At 33.8% G+C, this 22,246-nt stretch overlaps 1 protein-coding gene across 1 annotated transcript in view; it reads right to left on the reverse strand.

Annotated features, from left to right (window-relative positions):
* The window catches only part of ALKBH8 (alkB homolog 8, tRNA methyltransferase), a 50,995-nt gene that overhangs the window by 24,009 nt on the left and 4,740 nt on the right, over nucleotides 1-22,246 (reverse strand). The window contains 6 exon segments of the mRNA XM_033121820.1: nucleotides 9,694-9,764; nucleotides 11,040-11,144; nucleotides 12,699-12,794; nucleotides 13,443-13,574; nucleotides 15,734-15,971; nucleotides 19,483-19,618. Coding sequence (XP_032977711.1) covers nucleotides 9,694-9,764; nucleotides 11,040-11,144; nucleotides 12,699-12,794; nucleotides 13,443-13,574; nucleotides 15,734-15,971; nucleotides 19,483-19,618 — 778 coding nt within the window.

Genomic DNA, 22,246 nt, shown 5'->3' on the forward strand with positions numbered 1-22,246 from the left:
GCATGCCAAATATAAATCTTCTGTAGTTGCACTAAAGTGTTCACTGGACCCAAATAAAATAAGAGTTGTTTTTTATTTTAAACAGCAAACAAGTGATTCCACATACCTCATCATGGCCATGTCAACCATGTTTGAACAAGCGGAAAAAAAGAGAAGGAAAAAAGGAGACAGATTCACAACTGCAAGTATACAAGATTGAAACAATTTACAAAGAAATACAGCAATGTCAAAAATGTGTTTACATAGTTTCCCTGGATTTATAAATACAGAATCCACCATATGGTGAGATAATAGTCCACTATAGGGGAGAAGAGGAACTTTGAACATTTTTAATAAAACAAATATAGTTTTCTGTCTCCCTACAAAAGATGATACTCCCAGAAACACGAGTATACTTGGCTAAAGCTGAAAAGTAGCTGGAAGAAAAGCTTGCTGGTATGTCATATTTTTCCAGGGCAGAAGAATTAATACAAATTTTGTCGAGGACACCTTGGAGACCAATGGCTAACGTCAATGCCCTGTAAATCTCCTACCTATGCCATATAAGCCTAGCCTCCATCCTTTAAGAAAAGTTAAAATACAAAACCGTGACAAACCCATTTCCCATCCCTGACAGGGGAAGAAAAAAACCAAAAAACAGGAGTGAATCCATTTGCTAAATTTCTTGAGAACTCGAATCTTGTGAAACTCAAAGGCAGCAACACACCTTGGAATCAGCATATAGGACACAAGACCTCCCATTTGAAAATGACTAAATACGCTCTGCCCCCTGGTTCTGCAGAGAAGCAATTTTCTCAAGTATTGGCCTCAATATTCTTGTCATGAGAGAAGAAAATCTCACACATTGAAACATGAAGATGAGTGGTACCTTATGGCAGAGGAGTGGCCCGGCAAGTAGTTTATACAGGAGCTAAAAGCACTAGAGCCAAAAGGAACTTATTTCTCATTGCTTCTGAGAGAGGATGGGACATGCAGAGCACCATTTGCTATTTCTGGCGTGAAAACTTTCCTACTTGATCATGTACCATGTACATATGTAGGGTACGTAAATGAAACAAGCAAAATTAGAACAGATTAAAATTTAAAAAACAAACAGAAAAAAAACAACATATCTACTCTATAGCATATGCCAGCAAATCTACCTTTCAAATACTTCTGCCTTACAAAACTAAGTCCCAGGTGCTCAATGAACAGAGTTTGCCATCTTTTCCTCTTCACCCCCAAATACAGATGATTTTGAACTGTTTTATCTGGCTGAGCTCAAGTGAAATGTAAAATAAAAAGAGAAGCATCTTTAAGTTTAATAGTCTAAACACACTGCCAAATAGCAGAATAGAGAGCAAAATAAACACTGCGTAACAGAAAAATTAAGCTTGAAAAAGCAAAGAAGCTAAATTGGGGACACTTTAGCCACTACTGAATATTCAATATGTATTATAAATGCTAAGCTTAAATGCCTATGAGATAATACGATCACTCGTATGTGTTTGCACTGACAGGACCAGCTCTCATTTATAACAGTGTAACTTCATTTGTTTGCAGGAACTGTAAAGTGAAATCCACCACCATCCAAAATAGGACTCTCAAAAAAAGTCATTACAAACCACTTCAGTAAAATTAAGTTTTACTTTGTATGTGATAATGCTACAGAGATCATGAGACATTTTAGCTTAAAAAATTTTGGGGGGGGATTTTATTCTTATTTACTTGTTAGATAAAAAGGATGAATCCTGACATTTGTGACACAACATAAATGGACCTTAAGGGAATTATGCTAAGTAAAGTAAGTCAGACAGAGAAAGACAAGTACTATATGACCTCACTTATGTGTGGAATCTTAAAAACAAACAAACAAACAAACAAAAACAACTTACAGATAAAGAAAACAGATTGGTGATTGCCAGAGGTGGGGTTTGGGGGCTAAGCAAAATAGGTGAAGGTGGTCAATAGGTACAAACTTCCAGTTATAAAATAACTAAGTCCTGGGAATGTAAGGGACAGCATAGTCACTATAGTTAATAATACTGTATTGTATATTTAAAAGTTTCTAAGAGAGATCTTAAAAGTTCTCATCAGAAGTGAAAAAAACAACATAACTGTGTGGTGTGGTGATGGTTTTAAACCACCAGACTTACTGTGGTGTTACTTCACAATATTTACATTATCAAATAATTATATTGTTGTATACTTGAAACTAATATACTCATAATGTTATATGTCAATTATATCTCTATTTAAAAAAATAACTATGAGATATGCACCAAAAAAAAAAAAATAGGTGGTGATGATCATGGTAATGGTAGTGTTGGTGGTAGTAGTAGAAGCAACGATAGCTGCTGTTATTATTATTAAATGCTTATCAACTCCTTATGACAAATGAAAACTTCAATTTATGATAGAACACAGAAATAAAAGCACTCCATGGTCCATTAAAAGTTATTAGCCAGACCCAGTGCAAACACCTAAGGATATGGAAACAATACACGCAAGCTTTAACTTTTTCAGTTTCTAGCACTGCATTGGAACATTTAATTAAATGATGATTAGAATTGCCATTGGGGGCCTATATTACTTCATTTCCATTTATTCTTTTGCTGAAAGATTAATCTGAAATCCTACTGTCTTTGGAGTTGATATTACACAGATTTAGCATTTCAGCATTCTCTAACTCATTGGTTCAAAATCTAGTTAAATATCATACTTGTCTATGAACTTTTTATAAATATAGAAAACCAGCCTCCATCTCAGACACTCTGACTCAGAATAAACTATAGCACCTGCTCTGGAAAAAGATAGTCTAGCAGGGAGGTCAGAAATGATTTACAGGGACCTCAAGTATTCAAAAATCATGTACAAGCTATAAAGCAAACATGTTTATCATGTTCAAAGACATAAATGCTAAGCTTGAAAATTTCTGCAGAGAACTGGAAAAGGTATTTTTAAAAAGACACTGCAAATATCAAGAAAAACCAAACAGATATCCTAAAACAGAAAAACACCACGACTGAAATTAGGCCATCAATGAATGGGTTTAACAGCAAATCAGACATGGCTGAAGAAAGAATGTGTGACAGAAGAAACTATTTGGTGTAAAGGAGAGACAAAATTCAGAAAACACAAGAGACAGGGTGAAACAAAGTGAAACAAAGAAGTAGAGAAAAGATAGATGAAGAGAAAGAATGGGACAGAGGCAAAATCTACAGAGATAATGGCTGAGAGTTTTCCAAAATTCATGGAAAAAACCAATCCATAGATTCAAGAAATCCAATAAATCCCAATAAAGCAGAATAAACAAATCCATCAAAATAAGCAGAATAATCAGGCATATCAAAATAAAACTATAGAAAACAATAAATTTTTTAAAATATCTAAAAGAAGTCAGAGAAATAAACAAAGGTCACCTTCAAAGGTAACAAGAGCAATAATGTAAGCCAGAAGAAAGTAAATAAAATCCTTGGTGCACTGAAAGAAAATAACTGCCAACCTCAAATTCTATACCCAGTGAAAATACTCTTGAAGAATGAAGGTGAAATAAAGACACTTGCAGGCCAAAATTAAAATGGAGTTAGCCAAAGCAGACCTGGACTAAAGGAAATTTAAATGTTATACATGATACAAAAGGAAAATGATCCCAAGATGGAAGATGTGAGATAAAAGAAAGAATAAAGAGCAAAGAAAATGGTAAATAGGTCTAAATGAGTATGACCATATAAATAAAAAAAAAATCTTTAAAAATTAAGAGAATTCAAATATACAATAATAGTAGCATAGAAATTAGAAAGGACTGATAGAGTCAAAATGTTCTAAAGTTCTTATGTTGTCAATCAAGAAAGCAAAGATACCAATTAAGCTTAGAATTTGAATGAATATCAAATAATTCTGTTGAGTGAAAGAAGCCACACAGTAAAGCGTATATACTGTATCATTCCTGTATAAAAAATTCTGGAAAATATTAAGTAATCTAAGGTGTTGAGGAACAGGAGGAGATGACAAAACCTTTGGGGATGATGGATGTATTCACTGTCTTGAGTGAAGGAACCATTCATGAGAGTATATATAAATGTGTGGTTTACTGCATGACAATTACACTTCTAGAATGTTGTTTTTAAAAGAAAAATATTGTGGGATGCAGTTGAAACAGTACTTGAGAGCAAAATTCACAATCTTCAAAACACATGTCAAGAATATTTCCCAGGTTCTAAATTAATCAACTGGAGGACAATGAACCAGAGCAGAAAACCAAGGAACAGCAAAAATTTGTTTTGTTTTGTGTGGAATAGCAGTAGGTGGTAAATGGCTAAAAACGGAACATAATGAGTTTTGATTTGAAAAGAGGAAATGTCTTTTGGAGAGCTAAATATCAGGTCCAAATCTGAGGGGGAAAATAATCAAGGCTGGAAATATTTTCGTATCTCCTACATTGCCTGAGACAATGCTGGTCACATAAATAAAAGCTCTTTTAAGAGACATCCATTTAACCAACTAACATGCTCCATTTCTTCTGTAATGAATTCTCATGCCCTGAATGTTTGTTGATAATCGCAATTCTCCAATATGCTCATGTACTTCCATTCTCATTGTTGAGCTTTATGTTTGACAAGTCAATTGTATATGTTTCCAAACGTCTTTGTGCGGGCTACACATGTTTTACAATTATTTAATTTGATTAAATATTATGTAAACCAATGAAAATTGAGTAAAAAAAGATAGGGTTTATTTTTTTTCTATACAAACTAAGTTGAATGTTGTTGAAAGACTCAGTAAAAGTGAACAAATTAATAAACTGTTGTAACAGAAGTCATTCAATAATATCTTGGAAAAAGTAACAGCTATATACGATGTCAGAAAGGTATTAGATGGGGGGGTTATCACTTTGTGAAGGGTATAAATATCTAACTATTATATTGCTTTGTACACCTGAAACTAATAAAAAAATTTAAATTTTTTAAAAAAAGCTCTGAAGCATGTATGGCAAAAGATCAAAAAAAACACACATCAAACACTGAGATGGTTTCATAGATGTCTTTAAGCTTTTGTTTCACTTTAAAGAAATGGAAACTGTAAAGACAAGGCAGACTGTGGACCCTCACAGAAAGGCCCTATATCGAAATACTGCTGAGTGAATTTATATGTAAATTAAAATAAAATGTTTGAAATTTGTATGTATCTTTTACTATTATTAAATTTGTGTGTATCTTTTACTATGTTTATTCCCCAATTTAGATGACTTTTCGATTAAAAACCAACCACCGGTTCCAACTACATCCCCTAAATGGGATTCCATTGTAGTTTTCTACATTTAAATTATAATTTTTTTTCTAGTTTTACAATATAGCTGGAGTGATATAATGCTGCTATCTTGCTACAAAGTAAATGCACAAATTCTAACTAAAAAGACAGAAGAATCAGTACTCTGAAGACTCCAAATAAAGCAAAATGTTCTATTTTATGATGTCACACTGTGAAACAGACTGTTTGAGCAGATTGCTGCTGAAATAGGTTTATCTCTCTGCCATTATCCTTACTGTAGGGGTCTGAACAAAGAAGATCTTACTCCATACAAGGGAGATAAAGAGTATACTTGAAGAACTGTCAGCAGAATCCCATTTGCCCAATTTATACAAAAGGGATTTTTACCTTCCAAGAGATCGTGAAAGATGAGAAAATTACACAAAAAATAGGAGATCTTCGGAGTATTAGTTAGCACAGAAAATGCTGAAAAGTGAAAATAGAATTCGATGTACAAAAAGGAACATGATGAAATAAGGCAGAACATTTACTTCTGGCCCACGAACCAGTAGATCTACTTGTCCATAGAAGTTTTGAATGTTAGAGACACATTGGCTAAAAAGAAAAATGAAGATTTGGCTCAGTGCCATGGTGATTGCACTATGATGCAACTAAATAACCCATGTCAGAGTTACAGTCTCTTTCCCCATCAACATTAATATACGTAGCCATATAGAAGTAACCATGGCTATGGATACAAAGCACACACACACAGATGCAGAAGAAATATACACCCACTAGGACAACAGATCATTATCCTTTTAATGCTAAAGGCACTACTGATGATGGAAAATATCACAAATAAACTATAACGGATGAGACAAGGGAGTACGGAGCTATACAGCAGAGACAATCCATTAGAACTTCAGAATGTAAATATTCCAAGGACTCTCAGATAAGAATAAAGTCTGAGGACTGGAATCAAGATAAAAATAGGAAGGAGAAATTGTTTGGCTTCTGAAGCTGTAAATATTGCTTATATATTCAAATGTTGAGAGCTGAAGCTGAGGTTGGAGATGAGGTCAGTATGCCCAGGGTTCAGATTGTATTGGTTGTTTTAAGCTTTATAAAGAAAATATCTATTTCCCCCTGTTTGTGCTGAAGATCAGATCAGAAAATAATGTAACATTTGTCCGATAAAGCAATAAACTCCTAAAAGAGAAGTACCCTATAAATCATTCCCGACAAACAGAAGTGATGAGAATTGCTTCAGCATCAGAACATCTCTGGGGCAAACCACACAGAAATCATGCTGGAAAAAAACCCAGAGAAGCTATAAATCCATTCAGCTGGCAGTAGAAAAATTGGGTAGCTCAAGATATTTCACACACACAAAGAACTTTATTCAATATCCTATTTCAGGAGATCAAGCTGGACTCAATAACGATTTGCTGAAAACATGAGCCTGGAGAGAGAAGAGATAACATAATGAAAGATGTAGCCAAGGAGAAACAAACAAACAAAATAAACACTAATAACAAAACAAAACAATGGTGCCACTGACAAGTATTACAATGAAATGGAAGCTGGAGTAGACACTATAGTACATTTCTTAAAACAATTGAGGCCGTCAAGGATGAGAAAATAAAGAAAAAGGGACCCAGATTCTAGGTCTGGGACAAGAAGCTAGGAGAGAATTCATGGCATCAAATGAATGACACCAAATAATTACACGACATCAAAAACAAAACAGAAGAGTAAAAGTGGGTAAATGCAAGAAAAAAAGATGAAAGCCATCTTTCTGGTGGTGACTTGAAATCCTATTACAAAGCCACGAGATCATGAGCTTCCCTTTGTCACAGAGTGAAGCTTTCAAAAGAGGAGCCCAAGCAGCAGCATGCCTTGGTAATAAGCCTTTATTCGTGTGGATTGCTCTGAGTTTAAAAAACATTTTCACATTCATTAACTCACTTTATGCCCATCACATTTCTTCAGCCAGGCAAGAGGCATTATTAATCTCATTTTACAGATGGAATAAAGGGCCCCAAATGTAGTAGACCGTTTTAAATAGTCTAAAAAATTTAAATGTTTAGTAAATAGAAAAATTTACAAAGATTCACTTCTCATCAAAAGCAGTCTTTTACAAAAAAATCTGTTTTTGTCATAACTTATAAGATGCATGCTTTCCTGCTATTGCAAAGATGGCTTTAACCAAAAACTCTATTCAAACTGGCACCTAAAAATGATATGCTTCTAGAGACACCAAATGGAGATAATGATTACAGCAGATTTTCAGTTCATGTAAAGTGCAAGTTTCCCGTCCTTTACAACTTTTAATTAAAAACTGCATAATGACCTTGTAAGGTGTTAGAACACTTAGTTCCCATTCCTCGTTATTTCCCTAGAAGAGGAGGGAATTTACATAGGAGTGAAAGTATAGGAAGAACACACCTTACTTCTCTCTACTCCTTCACTTCCAACTCCCCAAGAGAAAAGGCGTACCTCAGCTGATTGGTTAGCCTGAAGCCAAGCTTCCTTGGCTGAGCCCTACCCTCTCTCTTTATCAGATCCAGCTGGTTTGCAGAATCTAGTATGTGCTCCTTCATGTCCTGTATTATAGGGGCAGTCTCTGACTCTGTGAGGGAGGTCTCCAGTTGCCTGGCTGTGCCAGTGAAAAGAGATGGTATGTCTCTCTAAGTCAGAGGTGAAGTATTATAACAAGTCCACTTGGCCACAGATCTACAGCCACGTTCTTCCATATTTTCTCAGTAGTTAAATTGACACTCTGATCTCCATTTACTTTTTCTCATTTCTCAACTGGTTAAACGGTTGGGGGTTGGGGGGGAGACAGAAATGTTCTTTCCTGGCCCCCTAAAGGTACAAGCCAGGATAAGAGGTAAAACGAAAATAAACCAAACAGTAAAGAGCTCTTTTTCCTTCCCATCCTCATTATTTTTGAAAGAACTTAAGAATCCACACATGTAGGGGCCGGCCCGGTGGCTCAGGTGGTTAGAGTTCCATGCTCCTAACTCCGAAGGCTGCCGGTTCGATTCCCACATGGGCCAGTGGGCTCTCAACCACAAGGTTGCCGGTTCGACTCCTTGAGTCCCGCAAGGGATGGTGGGCAGCGCACCCTGCAACTAAGATGGAACACGGCACCTTGAGCTGAGCCGCCGCTGAGCTCCCAGATGTCTCAGTTGGTTGGAATGCGTCCTCTCAACCACAAGGTTGCCAGAAACGGCACCCTCCACAACTAAGATTGAAAGGACAACAACTTGACTTGGGAAAAAGGCCTGGAAGTACACACTGTTCCCCAATAAAGTCCTGATCCCCTTCCCAATAAAATCTCTAAAAAAAAAAAAAAAAAAGAATCCACACATGTAGTGCCAAATAGCACTCGTGTTTAGTCATGGTATCAACATGAACACAGGAGCTCAGCAAAGGTTAAAAAGTCAAAGCACTGAAGACCTATGGTAGTGTTAGGAACTACACAAATACAATAAAATACTAGTAAATAGTATTGGCCTCAAGAACAAGATCAGATTTTGAAGCAACCTCTAGTTAGATTAGACGACCTCAGATTTGAAGGATTCTTCTAGATTTAAAATTGTTTCCTACCTAAAACTCTATCTGAAGTTTGCATGGACTATTTTAAACTATGCTTTTCATAGCTTCTTTAGCAGCAGATCAAGTAAAGTGCAGCTATAGAAACAAGTCAATGAATAAACACGAACTTCTTATTCCTCATCTGTAAAAATGAAGCCATTACCCTCTAGTGCTCAAAGTTTTTGAAGGGACCGAATCAGGCAATATATGTGAAAATATACATTTATCAAAATTCCAGACATGTACATTTTGTTTCCTTTTTCTATAGCCTGCAGCTACTATCTTTTGCCACTAGATGGCAATGCTGCTTCAGCCAGCTATTGCACTAAGGGAAGTATGGATTTTAAACTTCTAAAAATATAATGTGTAAACAATTAAATTACAGGGATTTTCCTGGCATCCAATGACCTGACGGATAAAACTTTAGACACCTAAAAGAAGAGGCTGTGATAATTTCACATTCTGTAAGAAATAAAAGTGTTGATGGTGCCTTTACTTCTCATTTTAAAATCTTAATTCATCTGAATTAAAAAATGTGGGAAAGCCTATGAAAAAGGCATTGCATAAGGTAAGACATTTGTTGATAACTAATAAAAAATGTCTAGGGTGGCTGGATGGCTCAGTTGGTTAGAGCGCGAGACTCAACAACAGGGTTGCAGGTTCAATTCCTGCATAGGATGGTGGCCTGCATCCCCTGCAACTAAAAGAGTGAAAATAGCGACTGGACTTGGAGCTGAGCTGCACCCTCCACAGCTAGACTGAAGGACAGCGACTTGGAGCTGATGGGCCCTGGAGAAACACACTGTTCCCCAATATTCCCCAATTAAAAACAATACAAAAAAAAGTCTAAACATTTACCTCGGACCCCAAACTGAGAGAAACGATCTCATCTTCAAAAGCAGAGTGTGTATCAATATGAGCAGGAATTCCTAAAATGAGACAGGATAAAACATTACTTCATTTTTCCTTTTGGTAGCTTTAAGATGACTTTTAATATAGCCTCACACTATTATGGTGAAAACATTGTTTGGTAATCAGGAATGTACTATAATTTTAGTTAAAAGGAAACATTTAGGGTGAGTATGACTAAATGTAAATAAGATTAAAGTAAATCTACACTAAAACTATCTTAACTTCATGTTAAAGTGCCACTGGGACTTGATTCTAAAATCAAGACATGAGAGTGAACGCTTAACTAGGACATTTACTCAATCCCAGCCCAAGAGGAAGATGTGAAAGATAAATAACAAACTCATTTTTCTCCTTAAACACTGGATCCCCAAGTACTTGTAGAACAAAAAGCAACAGCCAGTTGTGAAGACTAAGCATATAAATAATTAAGATATGGTTTCTCCCACCAATTTCTCATTCTATGTTAACTGAGCATCTCTTAAGCGAAAGGAACTTTGCTACATGGTGAGAGTATATAAAGCACGTAAAATATATAGTCCCTGTACTCAAGGAGCTTACAGACCAATGAAAAGACTGATCGGTAAATAAGCAATCATAATACATCATGATAAACGCAGAAAAACAAACCCCGCAACTTCTGACATTAATAAATCTCTTAAGATCATTTGATTACTACAAATATCAGATGAAGATGCTAACAAGTACAAAAAAATCAATAACCTAAAGATTGTTCACTAACATGTCATCCTACAATTGTCTTCCACATCTCAACAAGGAGAAAGAAGAGCAAGATCATCCAACCAATTAGCCTTCGCTGTACAGGCATAACTCTATCCTAGACCACTGCAATAAAGCAAGTATTACAATAAAGTGAATCATAACCTTTTGGCTGGTGGAGGGTCTTGCCTTCAGTTTGTAAAAAACAACATCTGTGACATGAAGTAAAGTACAATAAAACAAGGTATGCCTGCACCTGTAAATTATTTGGTTTCTTCCATTATACATGTCTTCTATGTTTTTAAAACAATCTTCTCCCTCTCTAAATAAAACATTGGGTGAAGAACAACAACAACAAAATCACAAATAGCAATTGTGTCAGTCTGTTTACACTCTGAGATGCAAGTTTCTCCAGAGATTGACTGAGATTTGCAAGGGATTAAAGTCAACACAGGTAACAAACATATAACAAAGCAAATTACTCAGTTTGAACTAAAAATAGCTTTGATCTTAGAGAGTTACATCATCTACTTAGTTATGAAATACATGAATGGAATTTTAAAAGAAATACTCACCATGCCCAGGCTCATACTGGTTTACAGTCAATTGATCAGGTTTATATCTAATAAAGCCTTCCTTTAACCACTTCTCCAAAATGTTATCACAAATGTCAGGAAGACCTGAGGTATATAAAGATGAAATATATTAAAATACTTACTTTGCATGTTTTACCCAAGAATAAAAAAACAGTCACTGTGATAAAAATCACCCAGCTTTTAATTTAGTATTCAGATTCAAATATAACAATAAACCCATAAGCAAAGTAAAATAAAAAGAAAACCTTAACAATATTTTAAAGTTACTCTATTGGATTTTATTAAATACAATGTCCAAAATAATAATTTATTTTATTTTATTTTTTTTTTTTTTAAGGAAGGCACAGGTCACAGTGGCCCTTACGGGGATCAAACTGGCAACGTCGGTGTTATTAGCACCATGCTCTAACCAACTGAGCTAACCAGCCACCCCTCAACATAATAATTTTGCTGACAATAATTTTGGTATTTTGTAATACCAAATACTATTTGGTAAATAGTAATAAAATTATAAAATTTACTATATTATATACTGGAAATCAACGTGACCACTTTTTATTTTATTTTAAATAATTCAATTTATTTTTTAAATTATTTGTCTTTAAAAAACAATTTTCGAAGTGGAACTTACTTTTATTGGAGTCATAAATGTTTTTTCATGAGGGAAGAATACCCTTAAATAAGACCAAAGTCATAAAAATATAGATAAATTGAACTCCAACAAACAATTGTACCAAAGGATTAATATCCAGCTTATATAGTAAATGCTTATTAATAAATTAGACAACTCAATAGAAAAAACTGGTAAAAGATATGAAAAAGAATTCATAGGAAAGGAAATACAAATGGCAACCTCACTAGTTAATCAGGTAATTATGAAATCAAAAGTGTAACAATATCACATGTTGGTGGGGGGGTTGGGGGTGCACACTTGGTGAGAATATGTTAGTATGCTGTCTTAGGGGGCAATTTGTCATTGTCTATTAACATGTTTAAATGAACGCAACTTTGACACAATTCTAATTTAGTAATCTACTTTAGAAACTCTTGCTCGGTAGATAAAGAGTCATGTACAAAGATATTCACTGCAGCACTACTACTTGTAAAATCTGAAAACCAGAAATAACCAAACTGTCTATCTGAAAGGAACTAACTAAATAAGCTATTATTGATTATCATTCAATAAAATGAAAACCTATATAAGACATCCAAGATATAAAGGGAAAAGAACAAGTTGGAGTGATACGTGTAATGTATGAATATACAATTTATACGATAATACATGTTAACAACGATATACTTTTATAGGTATCTATATTTGGATGTAAACTCATTTTTTAAAGGATTGGAATAATATATACTAAACTGTTAATGGTACTACTTCTAACAAGAAGTATGGATGTCAGGACAGTATTCAAGGGGAACTTTAGCTTTGTCTGTATGTATGAATTTTTTAACACAAACTACATTATTTAGCTAACTAAAATGTTTTAAATTTAATCAACTGTTTTGATAATTTACCTACAAATGACAAATGAAACTGTAATATACTTCTGTATATAATATACCCTCAACTGTAATATACTTCTAATACATTAAATCTTTTTTTCTGACCAGCATTTACTAACAATTACTTACCCCCAGGTAACGGTTTATCTTTATCTACATTGTTGTTCTCATAGTGGAATTCATAACCAAAATGCTTTACCCTTCTGTGTTTTAACGATTTTTGAACTGCATGAAGGGAAGAAAATAAACTATTTGGGTAAAAAAGAATTTCATTCCTTCACATATTTCAAAGTAAACATTGTAAGTAAAGATTAATTACTTTAGTAATAGCAACTTTTATTAACTGCTAAATTATGGTCATTAATAAAATTCACCAATATCTGCTATTCTTATACGTCAAAAATTGTAACACTCACCCAATCAATCTGAAAGAGCTAAGTATGTGTACTGCCACTCACAGTACTGCTAATGATCTGGAAAGAGTCAGAATAACTAATTTGCAACTATCTCCAGGAGGCTCTTACTACATGATAATGGTATGGCAGTGAATCACTTATTCCTCATAGGAAATATACCTTACAGAGGAAAGAATCAAGTAAGATAATATATGTAAAAAGGCTTATAACTCGTAGGTCTAATAAATAGTAACTAGTTTGGAGTTTAAAATTGATAGCTATATAAATGTCATTTATTAGGAATGCTACTGAGGATTGTTGGTATGACTTCCTCACATTGGATCCAGGCTACCTTCAGTAACTTTGAGGATATATATACCAGAGTTTTAATGAACCAAAGGAAGAGAGAAAAAGAAGGATCAGTAACACGGCATTTTGCAGAATCTTCTAAATATCAAATTTTAAAGGTTTTACTTACAATTTTGATTGTCTTTATCTTCTGTCCAGTTAACACTTTCCAAAAGCATTTTCTCATCCTCAGAAGAAATAATTTCTTCTACTACCATGAGGCCTGGGGGTAAGGCTTGAAGCCCCAACTCCTTCCATTGTGCTGTGGGAAAACAAATTAAAATAGTCACATACAAAACTTAAAGTTCCTATATACAAATAATTCTGTCCAATAGCCATTTATCAGTTCATAAAACTCCCAATCTCATTTTAACAAATAAGAATGCTAAAAGGCACAAGACATATTAACAGTACAAAATTAAAGACCAAGATAAAAATTATGGTACATTTTATCTACTGCAATTACCAATAGCAAATAGAATAGTATTTACTTAAATATTCTGTTCGATCATGATTGAGCCAATTTTTAAAACTCACTAAGAAACAAAATTTCTTATAATATTTACAGTATACCCCTCTATAAACAAGTCAGATTGTCTATAAAAACTGAATACAAAAAATTTAATGCTCACTTTTGCCCATAGGTTCTTGACACTGGCTGTGGTCAAGTAATAGAAACATAAAATAACAAAATTTTCTAAAATAAAAATGTCATTGTATGAAGAATTATTTAGCATATATTTAGCATAAATTAAGAGCCCATGTCCTTCAAAGTTTTAGATAAGTACAGCTCTAGAAGGAAAAGGAAAAAATAATTTATAATTAAAGGGAATAGTATAATTAACATCTAATATTAGAGATCTGATCATTCTTCTTACAGACATGATTTTTGAAGTTTTCTGCTGAATAGTTTTCATCTTTGAATAATTTAATGTAAAAGTCCACAAAAATAATATAAATATCTACTAGATTTTATTAATATTTCAGAAATATAAATAGTGAATCATCTGATATTTACAAAGTGCTTACTATATTCCAGGCATTATATTATTTATTCAAATTATATAAGGAAAACTTTGGGGAAAATTCCTTAAAAACCGGTAATTTACAGTACAAGTTTTCCAAATATACGTATTAAAAAGAATTAAAAATATCTCTTTGTTATTCAGTGGCTATCTGGTAGTAGATATCAAAGCAAGTATCAAAACATTCGTGACATAGTTCTATCTTCTATACATTGCATTCTCTATTAATTTCTATTAAAAATGATTTCCATGGTTATAAACATAATTGCAACAATCTTAGCAGTACATCTGGATCTAATGCAGGATTTTGAATAAAAATGACTCTAAAACTCACTTTGTGAACTTTTTTTTTGTGTGTGTGTGCAATTTCTTAAAGAATGTTCAATATGCTGAATGGGGGGAAAACCAAAGGACAGTATTTTCTGATTAAAACTTACTCCTAAGCCATTCAATTTTCAAACATAAAATATGGAGATAATCTAGTTTTTATCATCTGTAAAGCTTAAATCAGATTTAAAATTAAATACATATAATCACAGAAAATTACAACTTTTAAAATGTATATTTAAAAGAGTCTTTAAAGGTTTCCTTTGAATTTTATTTTACAAAAACATAAATTGGGTAAGATCACACTCACCTACCCACCCACAGGATATTTAAACAAAATTCTCTAAATGCCTAAGTAGGTGACAAATGATTACAGTAGAGAGATTAGATGTCTAAAGTTCATCTCAATACATCTCATTTCCATGGGGCAGGGGTGAAAAGATGTAATAATCCCTATAATATTTCTGTAAACCACTCTATAAAGCTCTTATTTAAATTAGTAAACTTAATTAATTTAAACACAATTAAATTGAAAAATCACTTCCTCAATCACAATCATATCTGTTGGAAGCGCAGATATGAACGTATGAACATTTCCATCATCACAGAAAATTCTGGACAGCGCCACCGTAAAGCTTTAGGGATCTTTGGTGGCCTAAGGTGTTCCTCCATAAATATGAAGCTGAGCACAAATCATTTAGGTTACAATTAATTCTTAAGTAACTAATCACAAGCTTCTGGGTAGATACCGTAAAATAAATTGGTGATCTGAATCCTCAACATTAAATTATGAAAAACATAATGACAAGTAGCAGGGTTCCAAAATAAGTAACATGCATAATAAACCTGAGATCAGCTCCTTAAAGGCAGGCTATGTCTTACTTTACCTTTCTTCAACCACTTGTCCCATGCCTGGCACCAACTAGGTGCTTACATAATGTTAAAAGCAAAAGGGCTGTCTTAACTGATGTCCTATTTTGTTTCACAATAACTGAACCTCCCAAGAAAAGGAAAGAAAACTCAAACAAAAGCAAGAACTAGTTTTTAAAAGATACCTGTATAATAATACCTTTTTCCACAAAATTGAAGTACAGAATGATCTTTTGTCCTAAATCATCCACTATTTCTTTTCCATTGAGGGTAACATAGGCTTTCTTGGATTCTTCTATAGTTTTGTATCTTACAAATGAGTAGGGCTTATTAGGAGGCATTAAGAGAGCATCCACCTGTCCAAATTTCTCTAAAACTGGAAACAGCTGGTTCCTACTCACACCATTACCCAAACCACCATTGGCAACAACCAGGATCTTAAAAAAACAACAACAACAAAAAAAACATAAACAATTGACATCAACCTGTTTATTTTTAAAGATTTTAAAATAAGATAAAATAAGATTATTTTTAAATAAGATAAAACAAGATTTTTTTAAACGAGATTTCTACAAAGGTGTAATTAAGAAAGAAAAAAGTTTCTTTATAGTGGTTATTTGGTTTTCTAATTTCATACAAAGTATGTAAATCAATTTACTAAATATTTAGGGATTAAAAAGTACTCCTTTGTTGTAAATAATACTGATTTTTAAATAGCGTTTTTAGTAAAATATTCATTTCTTAACAACCTACATACAAATTAAAGATAACTTATGACTGTTCAAATATAAATTTAACATAATGAAAGAGAAACAGGAGGTAGAGAGGTGGAAGGAAGGAGTTAATTACTAATACTTTGTTGCCAGACACTGCGCTTGCTATATATTTTCACCTACTTAATCCTTATGAAAATAATTTTCACAATAATTCTACAAAGTTGGTAATATTAGCCCCACTTCATCGAGGAAGAAAATGAAGATCAGAAAAATTAGGTTATGGTAGCAAATTAGGAGCTGGGTTTCAAACTTATTTCTGTTTCTGTCAGTTTCCAGAATTCACACTTTTGATATAACCATTATACAATGTTTACTAAAAACTAAAAGTAAAGGTACTGACTCAAAGAAAAACAAATTACAGGATACTGAATATAAAATTCTTCTCTGTGTTTAAGTAATTCAGTCATTTTGTAATTACAATGTTTTCCTTTTTAAATTTCGTGCTGCTGACTTCCTATCGTCTGCAGTCCTGCACTAAACTTTATTCAGGGATTTTTTTTGGGGGGTGGGGGCCTCCTATTTTTATTCTGATGCTCATGGCCTAGTGCCCTTGTAGTCTTTGTATTTAAAAACATTCTACATGGTGTTAAGATGTTTAATTTTTGATCCATGCCTTCTAAAAACTTTGTAGCATAGTAAAAGTAAAGTATTGATGGTCTATTCTCATCAGCTCATCTATATCAGGTTTAGGCAAACTTCTAAAATAGTAAATATTTTAGGCTTCACAGGTCACGTAAGTCTCTGTCACATAATCTTGTTGTTATTTAACAACCTTTAAAAATGTAAAACTCACTCTTAGTTCACAAGCCAGATTTGACCTGAGGAGAGTAGTTTGCCCCTGATTTATACTAAACTAGAGATTAGAACATACTATATTAGTTTCATATACACAAAATGGGAATATCTAGAACCCTTGTTTTAAAAGAATGTAATAGAATCATTTAAAATGAGGTAATAAGAAATGTAAAGCTCTGTTCTTTTATGCGACAGCCAATACTTTGTATGTATGCAAGTATACACATAATAAACAACACACTGATACAATACTATAACATATGGTATAAAATTTAGCCTCAGATGGCTTGCCCTGGACCTCATTCTGTGAAATTTATAAATTAAACTACCAAAATAATTTGGTTATATGCAGCCATAGTCACAAAAACATTTCCGTATTCCCAAATCTAGGGAACTCAAAGATTCTGTAAATGACAAGGTTCCACTGTGTATCTAGCAACTGAGGACGATGGTGAGGTGTGACCTGAGGAGTCATCAGTGGTCCTCAAAGATTCTAAGTGATTTGTAGGTGAGCCTAACAGCAGACCACACGATAACAAGTTCAGTGGGAGACAGAAGGGAGAAATTTATTTACTATTACATGTGAGCTATACAATATAATTAAATGCAATAATTGTTTTATATATAATTTTTCAGCCAAGCAATTTTCCCAGTAATATGAAGTAGAGAATTCAAAATTTTTTGTGTTATGTTTGGTCCTGACAATTTGAGGATCACTCTAGAGAAATCTCACAATGGCTATACATTTCCATAAAGGCACCTATATTTCTAACACATGGTGAAAAAAACATTTGTTCTCCCCTGGATAGATCATATATCATTGGAGGCCCTTCTACAATTTTTTACTCTTTTCCTATAAAAACACTGTGGAGAAAAATATCAAACCTAAATAAGTTGACATTTTAGAAGCCACAAAGGTGAGATTTACGCTTCTAGAGATTTGAAAGAAAAGACAGACCCAACCAGAAACAGGCTTCAGAGGCAGCAAACAAACTTAGCCCATTTCTTTTCTTACCACTTCTCTTCATGACCCTGTAAGGAAGAAAAAGCAAGTTACACTTGGGAAGAGAAGACAGAGGGTATGCCAGTTTAATTTTCTGAATGCTGCATAGCCTCAGCGGCTCTTGGAAGAAAGTGTGTGAAGACATATTAATCCTAATCTATTATCTATTCCAAGCTTTTCATAGGAATTTGGTTTAAATTCTCTAAAGTCATTGATAATTAAGAAAATTGAAGTGTGGGCCTTTTACCTGCTAAAATTAAATCTCCTCAAAGATTACTCACTCCTAAACTATGATGCAGCACAGAAAACAGCAGAAGCATGATACAAAGGAAGAGTATTTATCTGGGAGTCAAGAGACCTAAATTTTAATCCCAGATTCACCTTCTCAATTGTTTGTCTTTGGTCCTCAGTTAGATGAAGGCTAAGCTTCCTTCCTACTCTTATCCTATATCTTTAGAACCAGAAAGATATTGGAAGGGAGGGAGGAAGGAGAAGGGAAGGGAAGGGAAGGGAAAGGAAGAGAAAGGAAAGGAAGAGAAAGATGGAGGGAAGGATTCATGTGGTATTTTAATGACCAGTAAGTACTGTCATATACATATCCTCTTTAGAATCTAACAATCTAATTGGATTTTAAAAAGTATGCAATACAATGTCCTTACAAATGAAGAAAGCTGAGGTCAAAGGATACTGCTCATGCCCAAATAAGTGGGGAATCTAAGAGTCACAGTAAGTTTTTCGAATTCATAGCCTAGGAAGTTTCAAAGTCCTCTATATATTAGGTTGGTGCAAAAGTAATTGCAGTTTCTGCAATTATTTTTAACCTTTTAAACAACAATTACTTTTGTACCAACCTAATATAATTTAATTATTGCCATAAGATAATGAAAAGGCTTTGTAACTAAGGTGCAATAAACATAAAATGTTTTCTAGCATATAGTTATAATACAGATGAATTTACGAAGAAAAGAAAGAAGACTGAATTAGGATACAAAAGATGTAGCTTTAAGTTTCAGTCACGTTATATCAATTACAACCTCTCAAAACCTTAGTTTTCTCATCTATCTCACAGGATTTTTTAAGAAATAATGAATGGGGGGTATGCTTTGTAAACTGTAAACAGCTGTACAATGTTATTGTTATTAACACACACCTACAACTTCCTCATAGTTCCACCAACACAATCGATGGAAATTCAAACTACACTAGGCTATATCTCAAAATAGGTTAGCAGATCCTACATATGGATATTTAATATAGATATAGCATATGACTAAACCATTACGGCCTCCTTTTCTGAGCAATTAACAAATACTACTACAATACATTGCATGGCAATCCATTTACATTCAAAGGACAATAATAGTTTTAGGTCACCTGAGTGGCATAGGATACTGTTTCAATGCCTTCATGTCTCAGCAAAGTGTGCCTGGCTTTCACCTGTTTCCTTAAGAATTTCTTCTCAGTTTTACTGAGTTTGTAATTACTTTGATGGTTGCTATCCATGGCAATACTGGAAAAAAGAAAAAGTACAAAATGTCAACCTTAAGAGTCCTGAAGGGACAGTTATAATGATGCTATTCATATACTCTGCAGTTTATAAATATTTCTATGTAACACCTTTTTTTAAAATGCTTACTTAACCTTTTACCAAGACAAGTGAGAACAAACAGATGCACGGACAATAAAGAAATATTTAAAAGGTAACAAAGAAGCAAGAACATCTAGTTGGGTTCTACAAAACATTCCAATGCTCTAGCTCTATTGAGTGAGCTATTTTACCCATAGAAGATATATCCCTTTACTTAAGAAATTCTAGGTAAAATGTGCCACAAATTTCACGAACATAATGTTAGGAAAGAAAAAAAAAAGTCACAGAAGAATATAAAGTATGATTCCATTTACACAAAGTTTAAAACTCAAAAGACATATATTGTTTATATATAAATGCAAACAAAAGTAAGGAAATAATAAACACAAAGTTTAGGAGAGAAGTTATTTCTGGGAAGAAAGAGAGGAATGTGACATGAAAGTGACACAAAATCATTAAAGGTACTTCTTAAGCTAGATGATGTTTTAGGTGTTTATTATTTTTTTAAAGCTGCACATGTTATATATTTTTGTATCTATAGTTTTTTTAAATAACAGATATAAGAACCCCATGGAACTGTGTTTTCATTTGACTGAAATACATCAATCAGCAAGTAGTTACTGAGTGCTTTCCCAGAGGCTTTCACACTATCCAATCCAGCACCCTACATCATGCATTATAGTAGTCTACTTTATTTTGTTCACAGAATTTGACAAAATTTATGGTGATTCATTATTAGCTTAATTCCCCAATCAGGATGTTAACTCAGAGAGCAGTTATCAAACACAGTATGTGCTCAATAAAAATTTGTTGAAGGGGTAAACAAACGGTAATGGATGAATACACAAATGTCTATTTATAGTCTCAGCACTCTGCACCACACAACCATGATACAGTGTATGCTTTCAACCAGTTTATAAGTTAGTTGAGGAAAACACACAAACACTAAACAACGAAAGAATATGACACATCTTTATATAATTGTTAATGGTATATCTTTAGGTTGTGACATGAACTAGAGACAACAAACAAATCATATCAATATTAACTGGAAAAATTTGGAAGAACTTCAAAACAGAAGGGAACTTGGGCAAGAAGGACAAGAAAAACATAGTCAGATGAAAGGGAAGGTATCCAGTGAGTCAATGAAGAGCAGAAACTAAAATCAGAAATGGATGTATCTGGCAAAGACAGTGAGAGGTAAGCATGATTTTTCAGAGCAGAGAATATTAGCTGATCCCCTGACCCCACTCTTCATGCACTTGAAAGTCTTCAAAGTTAGCAAACGAAATAAATTGAGTAAGTTAAATAAAATTGTTACCGTAGGTAGAAAGAACAAGGAGAGACAGGAAAAGAAGGGAAAGAGGAAGTGCAGGAAACAAAGGAGAGAGGAGATGAGATCATTCTAAAGAAAAGGTGCAGCTAAACCAAAAAAGAAAAGAAAAGAAAAGGTGCCACTACAGCTACTTGCAATAGTTGCCCTCCTCCTGGCCTGCCCACTCCCATTATTTTGGGAGTGCACTATTTCCTTTCTCTTAATAAATCCACTGCTTGTTTGGCTTTGTTTGTGTTGCTTATTTAGTACATCCTGGAATTCCTTCCTGTGACCATACAAGAACCCTTTTTTATCAAAATCCCAATGGCATTTTTTAAAGAAATAGAACAAAAAATCATCAGATTTGTTTGGAACCACAAAAGACCCCGAACAGCCAAAGCAATCTTAAGAAAAAAGAACAATGCTGGAGGTATCACACTCCCTGACTTTAGCTTGTACTACAGGGCAACAATAATCAAAACAGCATGGTATTGGCAGAAAAACAGACACATAGACCAATGGAATACAATTGAGAACCCAGAAATAAAACCACATAAATATGGACAGATAATTTTTGACAAAGAAGCTAAAAACATACAATGGAGGAAAGACAGCCTCTTCAATAAATGGTGCTGGGAGAATTGGATAGCCACGTGCAAAAGAATGAAACTGGACTGCTATCTGTCACCATGTACCAAAATTAATTCAAAATGGATCAAAGACTTAAGCATAAGACCTGACACAATAAACTGCATAGAAGAAAACATAGGTACTAAACTTATGGACCTTGGGTGCAAAGAGCATTTTATGAATTTGACTCCAAAGGCACAGGATGTAAAAGCTAAAATAAACGAATGGGACCATATGAAACTTAAAAGCTTCTGCCCAGCAAAAGAAACCATCGACAAAATAAAGAGGCAACCAACTGAATGGGAGAAGATTTTTGCAAACAGTGCCTCCGATAAGGGGCTAATATCCAAAATATACAAGGAACTCATGAAACTCAACAACGAAAAAGCAAACAACCCAATTGAAAAATGGGCAGAGGACCTGAAGAGACATTTCTCCAAAGAGGACATACAAATGGCAAATAGACATATGAAAAAATGCTCAACATCACCAATCATCAGAGAAATGCAAATAAAAACCACAATGGGATATCACCTCACCCCAGTCAGAATGGCTATCATCAACAAGACAAATAGCAACAAGTGTTGTAGAGGCTGTGGAGAAAA

The sequence above is a fragment of the Rhinolophus ferrumequinum genome, chromosome 11 (assembly GCF_004115265.2).
Source record: "Rhinolophus ferrumequinum isolate MPI-CBG mRhiFer1 chromosome 11, mRhiFer1_v1.p, whole genome shotgun sequence".
Classification (NCBI taxonomy): Eukaryota; Metazoa; Chordata; class Mammalia; order Chiroptera; family Rhinolophidae; genus Rhinolophus; species Rhinolophus ferrumequinum.